The 22,150-nt window shown below is 38.3% G+C and overlaps 1 protein-coding gene and 1 long non-coding RNA gene across 8 annotated transcripts; both read left to right on the top strand.

Annotated features, from left to right (window-relative positions):
• The first annotated feature begins 6,877 nt into the window (after nt 1-6,877).
• On the top strand, nt 6,878-12,074 carry LOC130721927 (uncharacterized). Of its 7 annotated transcripts, none has more exons than XR_009013713.1 (7): nt 6,878-7,181; nt 8,048-8,156; nt 8,230-8,282; nt 8,477-8,568; nt 8,684-8,741; nt 9,086-9,159; nt 11,556-12,074. It is a non-coding gene; the product is annotated as an uncharacterized LOC130721927 (long non-coding RNA). The 7 variants fall into 7 exon arrangements; XR_009013719.1 differs by having other exon boundaries at nt 8,684-8,778; XR_009013714.1 differs by lacking the exon at nt 11,556-12,074 and adding an exon at nt 9,260-11,549.
• Nucleotides 12,075-12,791: 717 nt separating this feature from the next.
• LOC130725054 (uncharacterized) lies at nt 12,792-15,423 on the top strand. The gene is made up of 5 exons (XM_057576314.1): nt 12,792-12,871; nt 13,950-14,052; nt 14,644-14,751; nt 14,855-14,964; nt 15,378-15,423. The coding sequence occupies exons 1-5, from the start codon at nt 12,792-12,794 to the stop codon at nt 15,421-15,423; spliced, it is 447 nt and encodes a 148-aa protein (XP_057432297.1).
• Nucleotides 15,424-22,150: the final 6,727 nt, after the last annotated feature.

Genomic DNA, 22,150 nt, shown 5'->3' with positions numbered 1-22,150 from the left:
CTGATGAAGACTATTCAGAATGTTGGAAGGTGCTATGAGAAGCTTGTGAGAGAGTTCTTGGTAAATCTCTCTGTTGATGTGGGACGTCCTGATAGTGCAGAATTCAGGAAAGTCTATGTGAGAGCTGAATGTGTTGTGTTCTCACCTGCTGTGATCAATCAAGCACTTGGCAGAAGTGCTATTGCCTTTGTTGATGAAGAAGTGTCCATGGATGTTGTGGCCAAGGAACTTAGCGCTGGTTATGTAAAGAAGTGGCCCAGCAAGAAGTTGTTGTCTACTGGAAATCTGAGTGTGAAGTATGCTATTCTGAACAGGATTGGTGCTGTGAATTGGGTTCCTACTCAACATACTTCTGGTGTTTCTGCCACGCTTGCCAAATTGATCTATAGGATTGGCAAGTCTATGGTTTTTGACTTTGGAACTTTTGTGTTTGAGCAGACATTGAAGCATGCTGATACTTGTGCTGTGAAGCTACCTGTTTCATTTCCTTCGCTTCTGACTGAGATCATTCTGAAGCAACATCTTCAGATTCTCAGAGCTGATGATGTGGCTATGTTTTGTGGTGTTCCAATCACTTTGGATCAACGTTTGTTTATGGACCCACATGTTCTCGACATTGCCTTACCAACTAGCAAAACATCTGCGCCTACTGTGACTGCATCTGACACTAAGGCCATAATTGATGAATTACTGGAAGTCTCCAAGGCTTTACAAGAGACAATCCGGGTGAGCACTGCCAGGAAGCTCAAAGTTGATGCGTTGCTACTCAAGTTACAAGAAGAAGAACGTCGAGAAGGTGACCAAAGTGCTGCTGCTCCGAATGTGTGTAATGAAGAGGAGGAAGGATCTGAAGAGTGTGCAGAGGAAAGTGCAGAAGGATCGGGAAAGGACTGCAGTTCTGAAGGCTAGTTCGTTTTATTTTTTGATGTATTCGTGCACCCTTTGCAAATTTGTGCTAAAAAGGGGGAGTAGTATGTGTTTTCAGTAGTATGTGTTCAAGTGAAGATTTATGTTCAGATGTTCGGATAAGTTTGTGAACAGTGTTTTCAGAAGTTTGTGAACAGTGTTTTCAGATTGAAGTTTCAGAAGTTTGTGAACAGTGTTTTCAGATGTTTGTGAACAGTGTTTTTCTGATGGTTTGAAGTTTCAGAAGTTGTTTATGTTCAGAAGCTTGTGTTTCAGAAGTTGTTTATGTTCAGAATCTCGTGTTTCAGAAGTTGTTTATGTTCAGAAGTTAGTGGTTCAGAAGTTGGTTCTGTTCAGATGTTCGCAGATCAGAAGTTTGTTTTAGTTCAGATGTTTATGTTCTCAAAAGTTAGGTGAAGTTGTTTTTGTTCAGATGTTCGCAGATCAGAAGTTTGTTTTAGTTCAGATGTTCATGTTCTCAGAAGTTAGGTGAAGTTGCTTCTGTTTCTACTGTGCTATGTGTGTTCTGATAGTGTTAGCTCTGGTCTGAAGACAAGTTTCAAGACGATGGCTATGTTTGTTTTCTGAAATGTTACTTCTGATGAGCAGTATTTCTGATGGTGCTTCTGATGAGCAGTATTTCTGTTAGTTGTTCTTCTGGGTATGTGCTGCCAGCTTCTGATGTGTTTTGTTCCAACTATGCCTTCTGAAGTATGATAGTTGGTTGTGTAGATGCGTTTGTTTGAGGGGGAGCTCTGACTAAGGGGGAGAGTTATTTCCCTAATTCTTATCCTCTCTGATTGTGAGTTGTTTTAGACAAAATTTGACAAACGGGGAGATTGTTGGAACATGTTGCCATGCATTTTGTTAAAACAACCGATTGTCGAAGCAGATGCCGTGGCATCTGACCTCGTAAGGCTAGGACATCAGTCCTCAGCTTGTGTTTCTGTTATGGGCCTTCTGAAGATTTGTTCAAGATATGTTTTGAGTTACTTGAGGAGCAAGTAATTATTTTAGAAGGGTTTTAATTGTTGGGTTGTTATTTGTTGAAACAATCTTTGTTAAAAGATTGATTTCTATCTTTACTTGTGCAAGAAGAAACCGAATCTATCAAGATTACGTTTTCAAATTGCTGTTATTGGAATCTGCTTCTTCAGCCCGTGCCGACCCTAAAGCCCATGCTACCGCTGCTGAAGTCTATAAAAGGATGAAGACCTAAAACGTGAAGATCACCGAAGCTGAGAGAGAGATTAAGAGTTTTAGGATTTGTTATTGTGCTTCGTCCTTTGTTATTTGTGAATCCTCTTTGCTCACTGATTCTATAAAGCAAAGAAGGGTTCTGTGTTGTTTGATTATATTCAAACTCTGATTGTTCATTGTGTTTACCAATCACTGTGGCAGTGATTGAGAGAAAGTGAGAGGGGCTCTCATACTTAGGTTGAGATTCTAAGTAGAAATACACTGGGTAGATTAGGAAGTGAACTATGAACTGAGGTGTTCATGAGTGTCTGTAATTCCTGAATCTTGAGATAGTGGATTTCCTTTCTTTGGGTGCAAACCCTCCAGACGTAGGTGAAAGTTTTCACTGAACTGGGTTAACAACTTCTGAGTGTTATTGTTTTGTTGTTAAGTTTTGTTTATTGTTAAGCGATTGTCGAACCTCTTGTCCCAGCATCGTGTAGGACAATCGTATCAGAGGGAACCTGAATTACATGAGCCTTCAGTGTTTCTTGGTTATCAGACTTTCTGGATCTTCAGAACTTCTAGTGACTGAGTCCACATCAGAGTTTGTATAACTTCAGAACTTCTGAAGCTTTTCCACTGTTCATACTGAACATGGTGAATGCGAAAGCGTTGCTTGGGTCGCTCTTTATACACAGTGCTTCTGATTTGTGTGAGATTGAGTTGAGGTCAGAGCCTGTAAATAGCACACTCAGAAAAACACGTTAGAGTACCACAATTGTTCATATCAAAAGGTTAACTTGTAATCATCAAAACATAGAGTTGTACTACTAGATCAAAACTTGATCTTACAGGTATCACTAGTTTACCATTTATATAAAATTTACTCCCTAAGATACGTCTAGTAATCTGCTTGAATGAGAGAAAGTAAAAATTGGAGTCATGAGAAAATATCACCTCTTTAGTGGCACTCTAGAGAATACTTACTAAGATTGAGGAATCGATTGAAATAATATACTAACATAAGCAGCACCAGTTCAAGTTTCAACACATACCATAGACTTGACCAACTCTAAGAAGAGATTACCTAATATGAAAAAACATTTACAAAACTTATCATAATATGCAAAGAGACTATAATAGCATTAACATAATAAATATTCAACAAACCAATTGCATAATAAAGCAAACTACGATAATGAAGTACAATCGTATAGATTAGAATCAGACATAAAAATGGCATGTAAGTGTTGTTAAACACACAATTACCAATTGCATCATGAAAAACATTAAATGATGTAGACTGTAAACATGAAAGTTTACCCACTGCAGATATAAAGGCATGCAGTGAGACAAACACAATTGATAGACAATCAAACAAAAAGAAATAAAACAGCTCACAAACAGAGAGGGATGGGCATGTAAGCATCTTTCAGCACCTTAAAGAAACAGATATTCATTCGAAGAAACATGCATGGGTCTATTTCGGCTGCGATATGCAGCAATGGTACAAGGGTGGAGGAAAGTGAGTACAGTCTCAAGCGGCCCAAGGATGAAGTGAACTTAAAGCAGAAGAATGAAGCGGGGCAAGGGCTCGCCGGTGGTTCAACGGGCATTCATCAGAAGGGTCGAAGGGATGAGGAACCATAATGGCTATGATGATTAGGAAAGGAACAACACAACGATTGCCTTCCTTTGGCAGAGATGGGGAACGAACCCTATCGTTTTGGGGCTATTTTGTTGTTGTCAATCACACTCACAAAATGAGGCATAAACTCACCATTCCAACCCAAATCTGATTAAATAAAACAAGTTCACAATTTAGCTCAATTTTCTAAACTATAAATGTAGAGTCCTGCAAGTTTAAGAGTTTAAGACAAACCCAAGCACACTCCACCCCCTCTACCACCCAAAGAAAGAAAGTGTAACAAACCAACAAGCTGAGATTGAGTGATCAAGGGCATCTCTAGATAATCTCCACAAAATGATACTCCTCTTTCAGAAAAAAGTTAAGCCCTTTCAATAAATCGTCTAAGTTAAAAAAAGCCAACTTAGGATGATTTAAGCGCGAAAAACACAAACAAAAACATGCAACAACAGTAATCCTGAAATGCCATTTGAATAACCCTCAATAATTCTATCATCACCCACTTCGTAGTCATCATTCAAACTAAATAAAACTTGATAAACTTATAATAAAAAAGAAGATGAAATCTACAATGAGTTCAGCAATGAAAAGGAAATATTTTAATCTTAGAGTGAAACATTACCGGTGTAAAGAGAGAAAGAACTCAAGAAGATGATGAACTCAAATCGCGTCACGGGTTACAGTGAGAACTAGCGAAGGGCAATCGCTCGAATGCGAGGAAGAGAGAACGAGTGTCTTGCAAAACCATTCAGTGAAGTGTACCAAGAGAGAAAGAGACATATAAACACAAAATTGAATTAAGGGTGTATCACAAATTCATCTAACTCAATTTTACCGCCACAAAAAATATATTTTTCTTTTAACTAAAATTGAAGATGAAAGTTATTATTATTTTACGTGGTATGATGTGATTGCTGAAAGTTAATATATTTTTCTTTTAACACAAAATATATGCTTTTTTGCTAATAAAAAAAAAGTGGTATGTGTTATGAATAGGATGACCATATGGGTCAGACCTATGTATACTTGACCCATCTAATAGTACTATAAATATAGAGGAGGTTGCAACAAGCAACCCATCCTCATTCCACCTTTTCTCTGACTCTTGCTCCTCTCTACCTCTTACTCCTCTCCTCTCCTATCTTTCATCACTTGCTTAGATTTTGTTCATAACACGTTATCAACACGATAGTACTCTTCTGAATTAATTTTTAAAAGTTCTAGCACAGGTGAAGAGAGACTACAATCCTTGTTAGCCTATCTTTTAGGGTCAATCTTAGTAAAACCACCAGGTAGATAAATTTTACTTAGTTTCCATTATTTTGCGTCAACTTGTTTTGCTTTTGATTTAACTAATATTGTTGTTGGGTCTTTATAGGATCACATGAGTCATGTTTATTCTATAGAAATGTATATACCAATTGTTATGAATCCTGAAGATTCATTGTTGAATTTTGGTTTTGTTTTATGAATCCTAAACATTCAATGATTTTTTTATATGAATCCTGAAGATTGATATCCTACGAGTCCAGAAGTACCGTAGTGGAAATATTTAAGATAAATCCTAAATATTCATTGCCTACGAGTCCTGAAGTACCGTAGTAGAACTTTTTTTAAATATAAATCAAGAAGACTCATGACCATGATTCCGTAAGTATTGTAGTGGATTTTTAGATGAATCCTGAAGATTCATGACCAATGAGTCTAAAAAGAATTTTTGTATGATGTACTCTAGCAATGAATCTAGAAAATTCATGGTACAACTAAACAAAGAAGATAGTCCCAAGAGAAAGAGTACACAAATTACTAATTTTCTATTATTTTGGTATCTTTTGCACATCGATGCTTTGTGATTTGGAAAACATATGGGTTACTAATTTCAATGATATTATAGGCAGCAATTTACCATGACGTTACTGCTAACTTCAGGTTTTTGGAGAGCATTTTATAATGTTATACAACTAATCATGAATGATTGGGAAAATAAAATCTGTGTACCTTAAATCATGTTATGTATTGATTTGAAATCAATACAAATAAATCAATACTAATCAGATTTTTTATTTATTTTAATTCATCTCCATTATGGCCTTGGAATCCGTTGATGAATCTGTTACCATAACTCTTTGATTTTTCTTTAATAGCATTCAATGAGATCAATTTTTTTTAATAGTCATTATTCACTATTTTTTTAATTAGTTTTAATATTATGCATTTGACTATATAAAAAAAACATGATAATTGATGATTGAATATTATGAGTGAGGTTATGTCGTGATTAGTTTTATTTTTTTAATGAGATTGATGGAATATTATTGATAAGTCAATTTGTTTTTATTACCATAACTATCATAAATTCAGTTTTTTTTTCCCATCTGTTACGTATCTTTTTCCATTTTGTTACTAGTTTCTTGGTCATCAATTAAAATAAATGTGATAATGTTATGATGATCAATTCAACCATTAGCTGTGTGTCTTTGATACAAGCATTTCATTCGTGGAAACAATTATTGGGAAGGAAAATGATTCCAGAAACAATTTGAAGATCAGAAATAACAAATGTTGTAATATGTTATGAAAGCATATCAATTGTCCGAGAAGGACATGTAATGATACACTACTAAAAAAACGCGAATTACCGACGGATTTTAGCGACGGATAATAATCCGTCTCTATTATCGATGGACTGCGACGGAATCAGCGACGGATTGACGTTTTGAAAATAAACATTCAATTTTAAACTTTAGCGACGGATTTAGCGACGAATAAAATCCGTCGCTGTTGTTCCGTCGCTAATTCCCTCGGTAATTTCATTTTATTATTTTATATTGCAAATCAACGACGGTATGACGGTTTTATACCGTCGCTGATTACCTCCCGTCGCTAATTCCCTCGGTAAATTTTGTAAGAAGTTAGCGACGGATGGATAACAGAAATTCTGTCGCTAAATATATTGTTTTTAAAAATAAATAATTTTGTCCAGGTTTCGAACCTGGGTCCTGCTAGCCAAAGGGGAATGCCTTAGCCATTTGAACTACTTGATATGTTTTCTTTTATGTTTTGAAATAAATATATTTAACTTGAAAAACACTAATAGGTTAAAAGACACTTAACTAATCCTCATGCTCGCTAGCACACTTAACCATTTCCAAACACTGAAACCTCTCGACTGAAACCTCTCGATTCTCACAATTCTACCGCCCTCTCCTTCTCCACCGTTGTCGTTCCCTTTCACCATAACCACCGTTCCTAGATCCTCCTACTGAGTCGCCGGAGTCTCGATCTGCATCCACGGTATGCGGTGGTGAATGGGTTTCCCTTCGCGTGTCTGCCGCCTTCTTCCTCTCCACCGCTCGTCGCTCGCAAACCGTCATCCTCCATCGCCAGTTAACGAAAACGAAAAGGGGCAGAAAAGGGGCAAGAGCAACACAACAAACAACAAGAGGTATGATCTTTTTTTTTAAGGGTTTTCACTTTAATTTCTACTGAGTACTGAGTTGGTTTCTAAGGGTTTTTATCTGTCATTCTTGATGGAGCAGATGACTAGAGAGTGATAGGGTTTCTAAGGGTTTTTATTTGGGTGCTGATTTTATGTTAAAATTACTCTCTATTTCGAACTGAAAAAGTTAGGACTTGATGGAAACTGAGACTCCAAGATGCTAAAGTGGCTCTAAATTACTTGCCAGGAAAAATATAAATAGATTACAGAGGACCTATAGATTACTTCCAAGATGCTAAAGTGGCTCTAAATTACTTGCAAAGAAATAGTCGAATAACAACATCTTGATGATGAGATAAATCCTAACCATATAGATTATAGAGGACATGAACTACTCAACCAAGATTGTACTGAACATACTTTTGCAGCCAGGGAGTAATATTTGGATATTTGGATCTAAGGACAGAGGTTTAACACTGTTGGAGGGGTAATGTGTTTTGTATCGTTCTTGTTCAGTGTTTTTCAATATTTAAGAAGAATTTGTGATTTTTCCTTTCAGATTTTGATTGTTTAAAATACAATGTAAAATATTTCATATACATTCATTCACCCAAATGCTTTATCATTAGTCTTCGTTTCTGTTGTATTTTTGTTCTGTTGTGTTGGGCTACTTAGTTTACTAGTTAGCCTTTTCGATTTTAGCTATTAGTTTTAGTTGGCTACTGTTCTATTTCTATTTGCCTATTTTTCGCACTCTGTAATGTTGAGCAATCTCTCGAATCAGTTCACATGTTGTGTCATATTTATTTCAGTTACCCTTGCATAATTAATTTTTGATGACATGAAGGCTTACCGGTTAGTTCTTCTTGTAGATCCTTCTGTTGCCAGAACCAGAACACCAAGCCAAGAGGAACCAACAAGATGAGAATCCTTGAATGTCAGCAATAAAACAGAGGAACCAGAACAACTTTTAATATCAAGGTTTTTTTACTCAATCTGTCACTAACTGTCTTCTTCACAATTCAGTATGGTTAATAAGCTATTTTTCTTTTAGACAGAAAAGAGTTGGAGCATTTTCAAGCTCTTGCTAAAGCTCAATATCCAAAGGTGCTGATAACAAGAGGATTTGTGTATTCCATTCAATTATTTGTTACATAACTATTCCCCCATTTTCATTACATTTTAGCTTAATTTCTTTGGCTCCTGTATGTTTACTGTTCCATGTTGTAATTCAACTAAGACATTGGTCTTAACTCTTAATTGATAAATCCAAGTACAGTTTTTTGTAATTGCTTGTGCAGACTCTAGGGTATGCCCCTCCAACATATCAGGATTCCAACCTTGAGAAGTATTCATGATACGTAACATCGCCAGTCTTGTACCTGTGATGAAGGTATTTGCATAATTGCTTCTGGTTATTTTTCCTTATAACTATAACTAAGTGACATTCAAACTATTCTTATTTGTTATTTCCCTTCTCATCATTTTTCTCTTCTGTTGGAGGGCAGAATGGATCATCAGAGTGTAATGCTGCTCATGAGTTTGCAGTAACTACTCTTGAGATAGGTACTTATTTATGAAAATACATCATATTACTAAATAGGTGAGAATTTATGAAAATACATCATATTACTAAATGTATTCTAGTTATTGTATGTTTGCATACTCTAATTTAGGAAGAAATAGATAATTACATACTCACACAAGCCTAAATATCATTTTTGGTTATCAGTTCACCTAATCTCATTTATTCTTTAACTCTGAAAGTGTTCACTTTGCATATGAAATCAGTGAGGAATTTCTTTGATAATTTTTCAGCATTGTTTTGTTTCACGTTTAGCTATGTGTAGCAAAATATATATGCTCTGTTTGTTGAATCACTTTAACTGCTTTTTCTTGTGTTGTTTTAGGTTCCTTAGCCCACTTTGTAGTCCCTTATGTAACTTTTGCAGGCCTTAGTCTCTATCATCTTGGTTTCCCAAAGGTATAAAGCATCTATCATCTTGTACCTTTCTCTAAGTTTAGGAATTGAGAATGGGAATATGTGATTTCTTTCCCTTTATTTTGGCCAATTACTGTTGCAGCTGATAAAATGTGTTGAGGTTAGGCTTCCTGCAGCACAGATTGTTATGGTTTTCATCTCATAGGCAAGTAGTGAATCTATCTAGCTCTAGCTATTTGTTATCCCTCTCCTTTATGCTGTTGGTACTAAACTAATTAGAGCCAACCAATTAAGAATTATTTTAAAGTTCTCTATAACAAGTTAGCAGCAAGTCTTATAATGCATGTTTTTGCAATTTACTTGCTTATTGATGAATGCTTTGATTTAAGCTTGAATATGCATGAAAATTGAGGATTCATTTACTGAATTGCTTCTTATTGGTTGTTTATTGTGTTTGTGTTAGAAACATGGATGTGCCTGAAAATAAGAAATTGATGGATAATAGATTATACTGTGATACGCACGTGACAGTAGAATTTCAATAGGAATTCATGAATCAGCGAGGGAAAAATTCGATCGCTAAATTAGCGAGGGATTTAGCGACGGAATGGAAATAAAAAGGTCAGATAGTTAGTGATGGAATGTGATCCTTTAGCGACGGATTGTACCGTCGCAAATAGCGACGGAATAGGAACTAATACGCTAAATGATTTAGCGACGGAATTATATAAATTAGCGACGGCCTATTTCCGTCACTATTAGCGACGGAATTAATTTTCCGTCGTTAAATATTCAGCGACGCCACTTTACACGGTGGATGGCATTCCGTTGCTAATTTCGTCGGTAAATGTTTAGCGATGGAATTTTCCTTATTTAGCGACGGATTTCTCCCCTTGCTAATTTGCTCTTTTTTTAGTAGTGATATATGATATTGTATGGCGGTTCTCCAAAAGAGACCTATGAAATCTCAAAGAAATATTATAGTTAATATTAATGTCGTGGTAACTCACACTTGAGGGGGAGAATGTTGAGATTCAAGAGTGATTTAGAGGAGTACTTTGAGCTCTCCAATTTCCCCAACTAGTGATATCAAAATATGAAGATAAAATGAGAAAATTTGAAAATCCCTAAAGGATGCAAAATAAGAGAAAATATTATTTGAAATGTTGAACATTATTTTGATTAGCGAAGTTGTTCATATGGAAGAAATGATTGTGATTGACATATGACCGGTTAGACCATCCCGAGTCTTATGATGCGAAAGTCTATGTTGTTCTAAAAGCACAAAATTAAAATTGTGGCAAAAATAAGGGGAATTCCCTATGATTCTTGAATATATTTGATGTGATACATGTGCACATATTCAGTGTTTATCGATGCATCGACCTTGATAGAATAAAATTTCCAGCCTTGATCAAGTTGGTATGTGACATGATTTTGAATGTCGAGTTGCACATGTTCATATTTCAAATGATCTGGTAAAGATATTTAGCTAAATGCTTCTTATTTATAGCTAGACATTTATTAAGAGAACCAATGTCCTTATTTTTTTGGACACGTGATGTTGCTACATCCATATGCATCAAGTCAATGAGTCATTATAATTCTCTCCATTGAATTGGTTCATTGTCAGGAACCTAGCATCATTCATCTTAGAACTTTTTATGTGAGATATATGTTCTCAGTTGTCTAGCAAACAACACTTAGATGAGATTAAAAAAAAGCTGAGATTATGCTATGAATTTGAGTTATTGCCAGAAGATATTGCATGTCTTACTTATCGTTATTTCTCGGCATTATGGGGAGACAAAAACTAAGCAGCTCTGAAAATGTGTGAAGAATGCATGTATACACTCGCACACAATAATGCGTTCTCTGACCTAAAATAGATTTTTAAATTCCTTTATGTTGCAAATGTCCTTCTCTATTGAAATTTTGTTCGGCTAAGGTATGCCTCAACTTGGTTCCAAAGATAAATCTAAGAGAAGAAAGATGGTCTTGTTATGAGGAATATTATCAAGAAAAATGTAGAGATTACGAAAATTGTTTAAACCTCCTAAAGAGGTTCAGGTAGCTGTGATTATTGATACAAAGAGATCTCAATCGATTATATATCTACAAGTTGAAATAATGAACCAAGAACTTGAAAAATTGTAGACAGATAAGTAGCGCTCAATATTATAAGTGCGAGAATATTGAACCCATATTAAAGGGTGTGGTTGGCTAACAAATAAAGAAGCAATTCATTTGCAAAAATATAAGAGTCTTTGGACTTAAAGTCTATACCCCAAAGAGGTAAACATATATTGCATAGTTGTTTTGGTTCTGAATTGATCATTGATTGACATAATAGAACATGTTTTTAATTAGTTCTGGTTTTATTGTCCAAATCTAAATATGAGAAATTCTACATCAGAGATTCATCCATCACATTGCAGGAAACACAAGGCTAAAGAAGGATACATCAAGGGAGATAGAACAAAGTACATATCACCGAAGCTCTTCTTCACTCATGATCTACAAAAGAATGGTGACATTGACATCCAACAAATCCGTTCAAGTGATAATTTGGCAGACTTATTTATGAAGGCTCTTCCAACAACAACATTTGAAAAGCTTGTGCAAAATATCAGAGTTCGTCGGCTGAAAGATCTCAATTAATATGCATTGTACTCTTTTTTCATTAACCGTGTTTTTTTTCACATTGAGTTTTTCATGGTAAGGTTTTTAATGAGCCAATGTACAAAGACGAACTATAGAATGATGTACTCTTTTTTCCTTCACTAGGTTTTTATCTCACTGAGTTTTTCCTAGTAAGGTTTTAATGAGGCAAATTCTTAAGAGATGGTCATCCAGGAGGAGTGTTATGAATAGGATGACCATATGGGCCAGACCTATGTATACTTGACCCATCTAATAGTACTATAAATATAGAGGAGGTTGCAAAGCAACCCATCCTCATTCCACCTTTTCTCTGACTCTTGCTCCTCTCTACCTCTTACTCCTCTCTTCTTCTATCTTCCATCACTTGCTTAGATTTTGTTCATAACAGTATGATGTGATTGACACTGACCGACGACCTATATTCATTAAATTTCACAAAATTTTAAATTTCAAGACTCGAAAATATAAAGTTATGTTTAGATTAAGGAAAATAATACAACGGATGGAATGAGATATAATATAAGGGAATTGTTATTGTCATCACTCATAATATTATTCATGCCACCAATAAATTCGTATAAACTGAAAAATACTCTTATATCACTACTACAGAATATACCTTTTGCCACGCCTCAATTGCCACGGTTATAGGCGGAACCGTGGCAAAAGGGCACAATATTTTATTATTTTTTTAAGGAACCGTGGCAATAGACTAATTTTTTAGAAACCACAACAAAACAATCTGGCTCGTCACTCTCGCGTCTTTGTCTCCCACTCTCAAATTTTTTCTAAGAAGAACCCTAACCCTCTGGATCTGTTCCCTCCCCTCCCTTTTTGTTCACTGCATCACTCGTCCTCTCCCTCTCTTCTCACTGCAAGTAGCCTTCTTCTCCCTCTCGCTTGTCAATCGCTCTCTCTCTCTCTCTCTCTCTCTCTCTCTCTCTCTCTCTCTCTCTCTCTCTCTCTCTCTCTCCTGCTCCCTCTCGTTCGTCGTCACGTCGTTCGCCGTCATGTCGTTCGCCGTCACGCCGTCTCCGTTCTCAGTTCAATTACTGCCGTGGGAGACCCTGATTGAACCTCAAGCTCTCTGGTGAGTTTGTTTTTTTAAAATAAATAATTGTGCTCTGTGTGAGAAAATTTTATCTGGAACTGGAACCTGATCTCCACCACTATGCCCTTCTTTCTTCTCCCTATGTAGCAGAATTCTGAATGGTTTCCTCTTAAAATTTTCTGGACCATTCCACAAGGGGCTGTCCTTGGCATGCCTTGTTTCATGGTTGGCATAGATAGTTGAAGAAGGAATCTTTGAATGAGCTGAGTGCATTTGTAAAGAGGGTGAATCAAATATGCTCTTCTCCTTCGAATTTTTTCCATGTTTGTAAAAGCTGCTTTGAAGTTCTGCCTTGTTTTCTTTTTCTTTTCCATATTAAATATGGTTTCAATATCTAATGTTTTCCTATTCTGCAACTTAAACCATAAAAGTTACTATTAACAATAATTTCAAATTTCAACAAATATACAGCCAACTAATTTGTAGCCAATGCCATAGTGGAATTTTTTTAGTTATGTTTATTGATCTTGAATGAAAGTCAGGACAGTTGGTCTTGAAGGATTGATAGATTCTGTATTATGCAGTAACCTATGGTTAGCTGATGCCTTTGGGCGAGGAGTGCTAAGTATCTATTTTCTTCCTGCTTGTTAGAACTAGTCTTTCATCTTTTATGATGTTCTAGAATATCCATGGCCTACTCTCATGCTTCTAACAATGTTGCTCTTTTAAAGGTTGCACACCCTGAATGTTGTTTTGCTCTAGAATGCTCTTTTTTCAAAATCCTTTGTTTCAAATATGTTAATTTAGCTTGCTGGCTGTGGTTGCGGGAGAGTGTGAACTGGTGCTATTTATGTTGTCATTGCTGCCATGCTTCCTCTTTTTCCATCTGTTTCTAATGGTCGTTTTTTGCTTGCTGTGGGCTGTTTCTCTTCCTATGTGCGACATCTGGATAGTGAAAGATTAGGCTTGGACAGTCCTTTGTGGTAGCTGCAGCGATATAGAGTGCTCTGGCCATAGTTTTCCTCATATTTCCTAGTTGTTTTTATTTTGAGTTATGTTTGAGGATGAATGTGAGTGTACTACTGGTGAGGAGCTAGCTAACTGTTATTCATTGTAGGGATAATTCCAAGTTATGTTCCTGCGGTGGAGATCGACAGATCTTCTATTGGGATGTTGCGACTGGTCGTGTAATTAGGAAATTTCGAGGCCATAATGGTGAGGTACCTCTTATTCTCAATTTCTCACCTCTCAATACAGCATTTTCATTTCTTAGTACCATTATGTGTAAAATACCAGATCATTTTCTCTTTGACTGAATGGGAGTGATGGATAATGATTTTAGCATAGCAGTTAATAATTAGTTGCTATGATCTTTACCATTCCCTCTTGTTTGAGTGATGTTACTTTTATTGCCTTTAAAAATGAGACTAGTTAGATGCACCCGTTTCTGACCTATATCAATATGCGCCTTCAACATAAATTACCTGTTAGGATCCAATTGCAAGGTCTTGAGTCCTACAATGGAAGTATGGGATTTCTAGAGTGAGGTTTATAAGTTCTCTCAAACTACAATGGCTAGCTTTTATGGTATAGTTCTCCCGAGGTTCTTATCAATTCAATACCCCTGTAAATATTTATTACAATCCATGTTTAGTTTGTATTCAATGGTAAAATAAGAGCTCAACATCGTTGAGAGTAATGTTCTTGAGCTCTCAATGATTGTTGTTGTCATTATAATATATGTTGTCCTTGGGACCTTGGATCTAAGTTGGCAATAGTTTGTAGTTTCGGATTGTTAATTTCTTTTGCAGATAAATGGTGTAAAATTCAATGAGTATTCATCTGTTATAGTTTCAGCGGGATATGATCAATCATTGCGTGCTTGGGACTGCAGATCCCACAGCACTGAGCCAATTCAGGTGGATTTCTTCACAATCCAGAACTTTTTTTCCCCTCATTACATTGAATGCGCTCATTAGCTTTCTACTGGTTTATTGATCATGAGTTGTAGCTCATGTGCAGATTATTGACACATTTGGAGACAGTGTGATGTCTGTTCGCTTAACAAAAATTGAAATTATTGGGGGAAATGTTGATGGAACTGTCCGAACATTTGACATTCGTATTGGCAGGTTAGTCGCAATGTAGTTAGAAAAGTTCATGACCTTTTTCTTATCCCGTAATTCATGAACTCATGTTTAAAAAACCATACCAAGTAAATGAGCAACACATACTTGGTGATATTTCATATTGAATTAGATAAACTGCCATTAGATTAGACACTTTTATTGTTGCCATAAAATTTATCTTCATTATGAAATTTAACAAATCATGGCATGCTCCCAAATAATTGTGGGAAACAAGTTGATATACTGTGATTTATATATCTGCATTTTTGGACTACTCTTTGTTGATTCCTGCACATATTCATTTTAAAGCATGTCCTTCATTTGTCTTAAGTAACTTTACTATGTTAATCTTCATCTCACACTTTCCAACTTAATCATTTTAATAAATTTTATCATTTCTATTGAATCATTCCCAGTCATACAAATTGGATTGCTGCCTCGCCAACACGGATGCTCATGTAGCTGGTGGCTCTGAGGATGGCTTCATCTATTTCTGGTGCTGTTTATGTTGTCATTGCTGCCATGCTTCCTCTTTTTCCATCTATTGTTTCTAACGGTCGTTTTTTGCTTGTTGTGGGCTGTTTCTCTTCTTATGTGCGACATCTGGCTAGTGAAAGATTAGGCTTGGACAGTCCTTTGTGATAGCTGCAGCGATATAGAGTGCTCTTTCAAAGCCAAATGGAATACGATAAAGGTATGTATATTTACATAACAGAAATCTACCAAATCACTTATATGAAATTAAAGAAGAGTGGGCTACTTATGTGTTAAAGAATTTTGCCTAGTGTGGACTGCCAAGCTTTGGTGATTTCAAGTAGTGGCCGGGGGTTTGTCAAGCTGCTGTTTTTTCATCAATAAAAGAGGCTGATGATGAGTCAGCCTCATTGCTGTTTGTTGTTGTTCCAGCTGCATGTTTTGTCATTATTAATTCATGCTTTGAACTGATGTAGCTTATTTGGTTTAAGTTCTTGAGAGAGTGTGTTCTCAACAACAATTAGTATTTTTAGACAAATTTGTTAAGTGACATGGGTTTTAGTATTGTTTTGTTGTTGGCACATTTGAGTAATTATCTTCTAGAATATGTTAATGTTATTCTGAACATGAGATTTTATGTAATTTATTTCTTAAAAAATGTACTGCAATTTATGCATAGAACAGGTCAAATAAAAAAAAATCTAGATGTTGCAATTTCCCAGACCATAACCGTGGCAATAAGGTCTCTATTGCCACGGTTAAGCGCGTAGCCGTGGCCATATGTGTACCCTATTGCCACGGTTAAGTACGTAACCGTGGCCATATGTGGATTCTATTGCCACGGTTACACTTGATGACCTGTGGCAATAGGCTAACCAATTGACACGGTTCAACCTTGAACCGTGGCAATAGAGCAATTGCCACGCTCGCTATCGCCACGGTTAAACCGTGGCTAAAGGGCGTGCGGAACCGTGGCGAAAAGCCTTTTCTGTAGTAGTGTATTTTCGCTCGTATTTTGAAAGTTGGTTAGGATTGCACTTTCAAAGTCCATCTCTAACGCACTTTAAAATGTGAGAGTGTCGCACTTTAAAGTGCGATATAAACACGCTTTAAAGTGCGTTATGTCAAACAAGCGATGGCTGAGAAGTGGAAATTATCAAACACCGCTAAAATGACTTGGAATGTTTATCTATCCTTAATTTATGAATATTACCACAATAAGTTCGAATATTACAATGTTATAAATCATTATTACAATTGATTTTACTTAGTCAACGGTAAGATCTACAATCTAATGGGTCTTGAATGAGTTTTATTAGACAGAAATTCTCAAATATTGAGTCATGCATTCCAAGTATGGTGTCTCCCAAGCAATAGTTGTTTCAACACAATGATGTCATTGAGGATTAGTAGATGACATAAGAAATCCATTATTTAAGTTCACCTACAAGAAGAGTAATCTTAATTAATAAATCACAAGTTATATCTACATCAAGTGATTGTTGTTGACATTAACAATTCAAGTAGAGGATCTTAAGTTGCATTTTGTATTTATTGTACTAAGGAGGCTTTTAAGTGGAGGATCTTGTCTACCTTTACTTTCTGTTCATTCCTCTTAGGCGTAAGGGGTTTTTTTTCTTTGTTCTTTTGGTTGGTTGCCGTAGTTTTGTTTCTACATTTTTGCTCTTTGTTAGACCTTTTTATGAAAAATAGCAGCTCACTTGGGAGAGCTTTGCTCCCAAGTTTGTTTCTCTCTTAAATTCAAAATGCATTACTTTTATTTTTGGTGGTGGTAGTCGCGGCAACAATGATGTAGGGCGGTGGTAGAGGGTGTTGTGGCAGTGGTTCTGGTGGTAGAGGGGGGTTCTAGAAGTGGCGGTGGCAGTGGTGAAGGGTAATGGCAGTGGAGATGGTGGTGAAGGGGGTTGATGGTGACAGTGGTGAATTAAAATGTTTTCAAGTGACTTATACGTCACAATCCTATTAAATAATTCATCATTTAAATGTATAATAGTGGCTTTATGAAGAAGATAATAAAACGCGAAATCAGTATACGGTAATGGTGGAGAAGATAAAAATGAAAACCAAAATGGAGAAGAGAATAAGATTGATATTTACTCAAGATGAAGTTGAGGTTGAAGAAATGCTTAAAATTAAAGGTAATGATTTTGGGTTGGGAAAGAGTTGAGAAGAGAAAGAATTGGAAGTGAAAGAGAAAGAGAGATAAATGAAGAGGGATGTGTGAAGGAGATAGTAAGTTGTGGAAGTGATGGGCTGGTGGGGTGTTTTAATATTAGGGGTATTTTGGATTTCTTAGAAACACAAATTATAGTTTTTTTTGTGAAAAAAACTTATAGTTTGTTCACGTATAAATTTTACTTCCACTTTGATAAAATGTGAAGAGAAGATAGATAAATGATTGATATATAAGTGATATGATAGGAAATGCATATAGAGAAAGAATTGGAGGAACCAATGGGAATGCTCCAACTAGTCTTCAATTTGTTAATTAAAAAAAGACTCCAAGCTTCCAAAGGTAACCAAACAAAAAAAAGGCTTCAATTTGTTAATTAAAGGAACCAATGGGAATGCTCCAACTAGTCTTCAATTTGTTAATTAAAAAAAGACTCCAAGCTTCCAAAGGTAACCAAACAAAAAAAAGGCTTCAATTTGTTAATTAAAGGAACCAATGGGAATGCTCAACCTAGACTTCACGATCTGTTCCTTGTATCCTGAATGACATCGCAACCGTTTATTAAATTCGAGAAAGCACAACTCAACACTTCACTCACCGTCCGATCCCAAACAAAGAATACATATAGAGAGTGAATTGTACGCATTCGAACATTGATCCACGCTGGACTGGGCGAGCCCCTAGAGGGGCAACGCCCAGCGTGTAGCCCGACCCGAGGCGAGGCCCTGGCCTTAAGTTGGGCCTCGGCCTTGGAGGCCCTATTGGCCCAATAGGTAGTGCCCAAGCTCTATAAATAAGAGGTAGTTACCAATTGTAGGGGACTTTTGCTCACTTTATGAAATAACACATGAAATTCAGCATTCTCATTCTCTCTTTAGCACATTCTTCCACTCCCTAGGTACTAATCCTTTCCTTCAATGTTCATTCCCAGAACATTTGGCGCCGTCTGTGGGAAGATAAACTTTCTACTCCCATTCACGTGGATTGATTGTGCAAGAAGCTATCTCCGATTACGATTAGGCAATTCTCTAGTTTTCCGATTCTGATTCTGTGATCGGCGTTCGTTTTTCGATCGAGTTTGCGTCATCCCTGGTTTAGATGGAGACTCGACGCAGGAAGCAGCATCATTCACCAGTGCGACAGCGAATTTCGCCGCCTCGGCGGCCTCATCGAGTTGTCCTGGATGCCCCGATACGAACAGCAGGAGTACAGGCTACACGCACTTCTGTGCCGCCTTCTCCTCCTCCATCACCACCACCTCCTCCATCGCCTTCGCATATCGGATCTCTGGAGCGCTCACCAGAGGATTCACCTGCTCCGGAGCAACAACCGGCGGTGACACAGGAGCAATGGCGCCATATGATGCGCAGCATTGGCAACATCCAACAGCGGAATGAGCATCTACAAGCTCAGTTGGATTTCCACCGCCGCGAGCAACAAGACGATGGAAGGCAGAGAAGCGGATTCCGTAGCTGAGTTCCGTCCGTTCTCGGAGGATGTTGAGAGTGTGGCAATTCCAAATAATATGAAAACGTTAGTTCTGGATTCTTACAGTGGAGATTCTGATCCAAAGGATCATCTTCTGTACTTCAACACAAAGATGGTGATAATTGCGGCATCAGATGCGGTGAAGTGCAGGATGTTTCCATCGACGTTCAAATCAACAGCGATGGCATGGTTCACAACTTTGCCGCGCGGATCGATTTCGAATTTCAGAGACTTCTCATCCAAGTTTCTAGTGCAATTCTCGGCGAATAAGAATCAGTCGGTGACGATCAATGACCTATACAATATTCGCCAACAAGAAGGAGAGTCACTGAAGGAGTACATGGCAAGGTACAGCGCTACATCGGTCAAGGTAGAGGACGAGGAGCCTCGAGCCTGTGCTCTAGCATTCAAAAATGGTTTGTTACCGGGAGGGTTAAACAGCAAGTTGACACGCAAGCCGGCACGTTCGATGGAAGAGATGCGTGCTCGCGCCAGCACTTATATTCTCGACGAGGAGGACGATGCTTTCAAAAGAAAGCGCGCGAAACTGGAAAAAGGCGACACGTCACCCAAGCGCGCGAAAAAAAGATAAGAGTGGTGAAGATAAGGGGGATAGCAAGCAGCAACGACAAGGTAAAGGGAAGGCGGTGTTAAAACCGACCAAGGAGCAGTTATATCCACGGCGTGATGATTATGAACAACGCCAGCCTTGGCAATCTAGGTCTCATCGCTAGCGGGAGGAGGCTGACATGGTGATGAACACAGATTTAGCAAATATGCTCCGCGAGGCGAGGGGCACGAATCTAGTGGATGAGCCAGAGGTCCCGAAGCATCAACCACGGGACGCCAATCCCAAGAAGTGGTGTGAATACCATCGATCCGTCGGGCATGACACGGACGACTGCTGGACTTTGCAGCGGGAGATTGATAAGTTGATTCGGGCGAGATATCAAGGAAATCGCCAAGGCCAGTGGCGCAACAACGGCGACCACAGCAAAACGCATAAGCGGGAGGAGGAGAGAACGGACAATAAGGGAAAGAAAAAGCAGGAATCAGCGGCTATCGCCACAAAAGGAGCTGATGACACGTTCGCTCAACACTCAGGACTGCCCGTCGGGACCATAAACACCATCGCTGGAGGATTCGGGGGTGGTGGCGACACCCATGCGGCGCGGAAACACCATGTTCGCGCAGTTAATTCAGTTCATGAAGTTGCTTTCGGATTCGTGCATCCTGACATAACAATCTCGATGGCAGACTTTGAGGGGATAAAACCTCACAAGGATGACCCGATAGTAGTGCAATTAAGGTTGAATAGTTTCAACGTTAGAAGGGTACTCCTGGATCAGGGTAGTTCGGCTGATATTATCTATGGTGACGCATTCGACAAGTTGGGACTAACTGATAATGATCTGACTCCATATGCGGGAACCTTGGTAGGTTTTGCAGGTGAGCAAGTAATGGTGCGAGGATACATTGATCTAGACACAATATTCGGGGAAGATGAGTGTGTCAGGGTTTTGAAGGTAAGATATCTGGTTCTCCAGGTGGTGGCATCTTACAATGTCATCATTGGGCGAAATACATTGAATCGCCTCTGTGCTGTAATTTCAACAGCCCACTTGGCAGTCAAGTATCCACTAAGCAATGGAAAAGTTGGCAAGCTGAAAGTTGACCAGAAGATGGCGAGGGAATGTTATAATAATTGCCTCAACTTGTACGGCAAGAAGAGTGCGTCGGTCGGACACAGATGTTATGAAATTGAAACTTCGGATGAAAATCTTGACCCACGTGGCGAGGGGCGAGTGAACAGGCCCACGCCGATTGAGGAAACAAAGGCGCTAAAGTTTGGCGATCGCACTTTGAAGTTTGGGACCAAATTAACAGACGAGCAGGAGACACGCCTGACAAAGTTGTTAGGTGAAAACTTAGATTTGTTTGCTTGGAGCTGCAAGGACATGCCCGGGATTGATCCAAACTTCATCTGCCATCGATTAGCATTGAATCCAAGTGTCAAGCCAGTTTCACAACTCAGGCAGCGCTTGGGTGGAGACAAGGGGAAGGCGGTACAACAGGAAGTCGACAAGCTGCTGGCGGCAGAATTCATCAGGGAAGTGAAATATCCGACGTGGTTGGCGAACGTCGTGATCGTGAAGAAGGCGAACGGGAAATGGCGGATGTGCGTGGACTACACTGACTTAAACAAGGCATGCCCAAAGGATTCGTATCCCCTTCCCAGCATTGATGGTCTCGTTGATGGTGCCTGGGGCAACGAACTGCTTAGCTTGATGGATGCTTATTCTGGTTATCATTAAATCCGCATGCACCCGGCGGACGAAGACAAAACGGCTTTCATGACCGCCAGAGTCAATTATTGCGATCGCACCATGCCATTTGGATTAAAGAATGCTGGGGCGACCTACCAAAGGTTGATGGATAGGGTTTTTGCTGGACAGGTGGGAAGAAACATGGAAGTTTACGTTGATGATATGATCGTTAAGTCAGTACGTGGTTTGGATCATCATCAAGATCTGGAAGAAGCATTTGGCGAGATAAGGAAGCACAATATGCGCCTCAACCCGGAGAAATGCTCTTTTGGTGTTCAGGGTGGCAAGTTTTTAGGATTCATGATCACATCCAGAGGGATAGAGATAAATCCAGATAAATGCAAGGCGATTCAGCAGATGAAAAGTCCCTCTAATGTAAAAGAAGTCCAACGTTTAACAGGGCGAATAACAGCTCTATCTCGATTTCTCCCTAAGTCTGGCGATAGATCCTTCCCTTTTTTCAAGTGTCTTCGAAAGAATGTTGCATTCGAGTGGACAGCGGAGTGTGAAGAAGCTTTTGTTCGTCTCAAGGAACTCCTGTCATCACCGCCAATCTTGTCAAAACCAATACAGGGACACCCGCTGCACTTGTATTTTGCTGTGAGCGATAGTGCACTGAGTTCTGTGATACTGCAGGAAGTGGATGGCGAGCATCGAATCGTTTATTTTGTTAGCCACACACTCCAGGGCGCAGAGGTCAGATACC

Source organism: Lotus japonicus, chromosome 6 (genome assembly GCF_012489685.1).
Source record: "Lotus japonicus ecotype B-129 chromosome 6, LjGifu_v1.2".
Classification (NCBI taxonomy): domain Eukaryota; kingdom Viridiplantae; phylum Streptophyta; class Magnoliopsida; order Fabales; family Fabaceae; genus Lotus; species Lotus japonicus.
The sequence above is the reverse complement of the archived record's forward strand: the minus strand, read 5'-3'. Positions and strand labels throughout refer to the sequence as shown.

What these genes read in the sequence shown, in the direction of transcription:
- LOC130725054 (XM_057576314.1), top strand. Translation starts at nt 12,792, where the DNA reads ATGTCGTTCGCCGTCACGCCGTCTCCGTTCTCAGTTCAATTACTGCCG. An exon ending in ATTGAACCTCAAGCTCTCTG is followed by an intron (nt 12,872 to 13,949) that starts GTGAGTTTGTTT and finishes TATTCATTGTAG; the next exon opens with GGATAATTCCAAGTTATGTT. An exon ending in TTCGAGGCCATAATGGTGAG is followed by an intron (nt 14,053 to 14,643) that starts GTACCTCTTATT and finishes TTTCTTTTGCAG; the next exon opens with ATAAATGGTGTAAAATTCAA.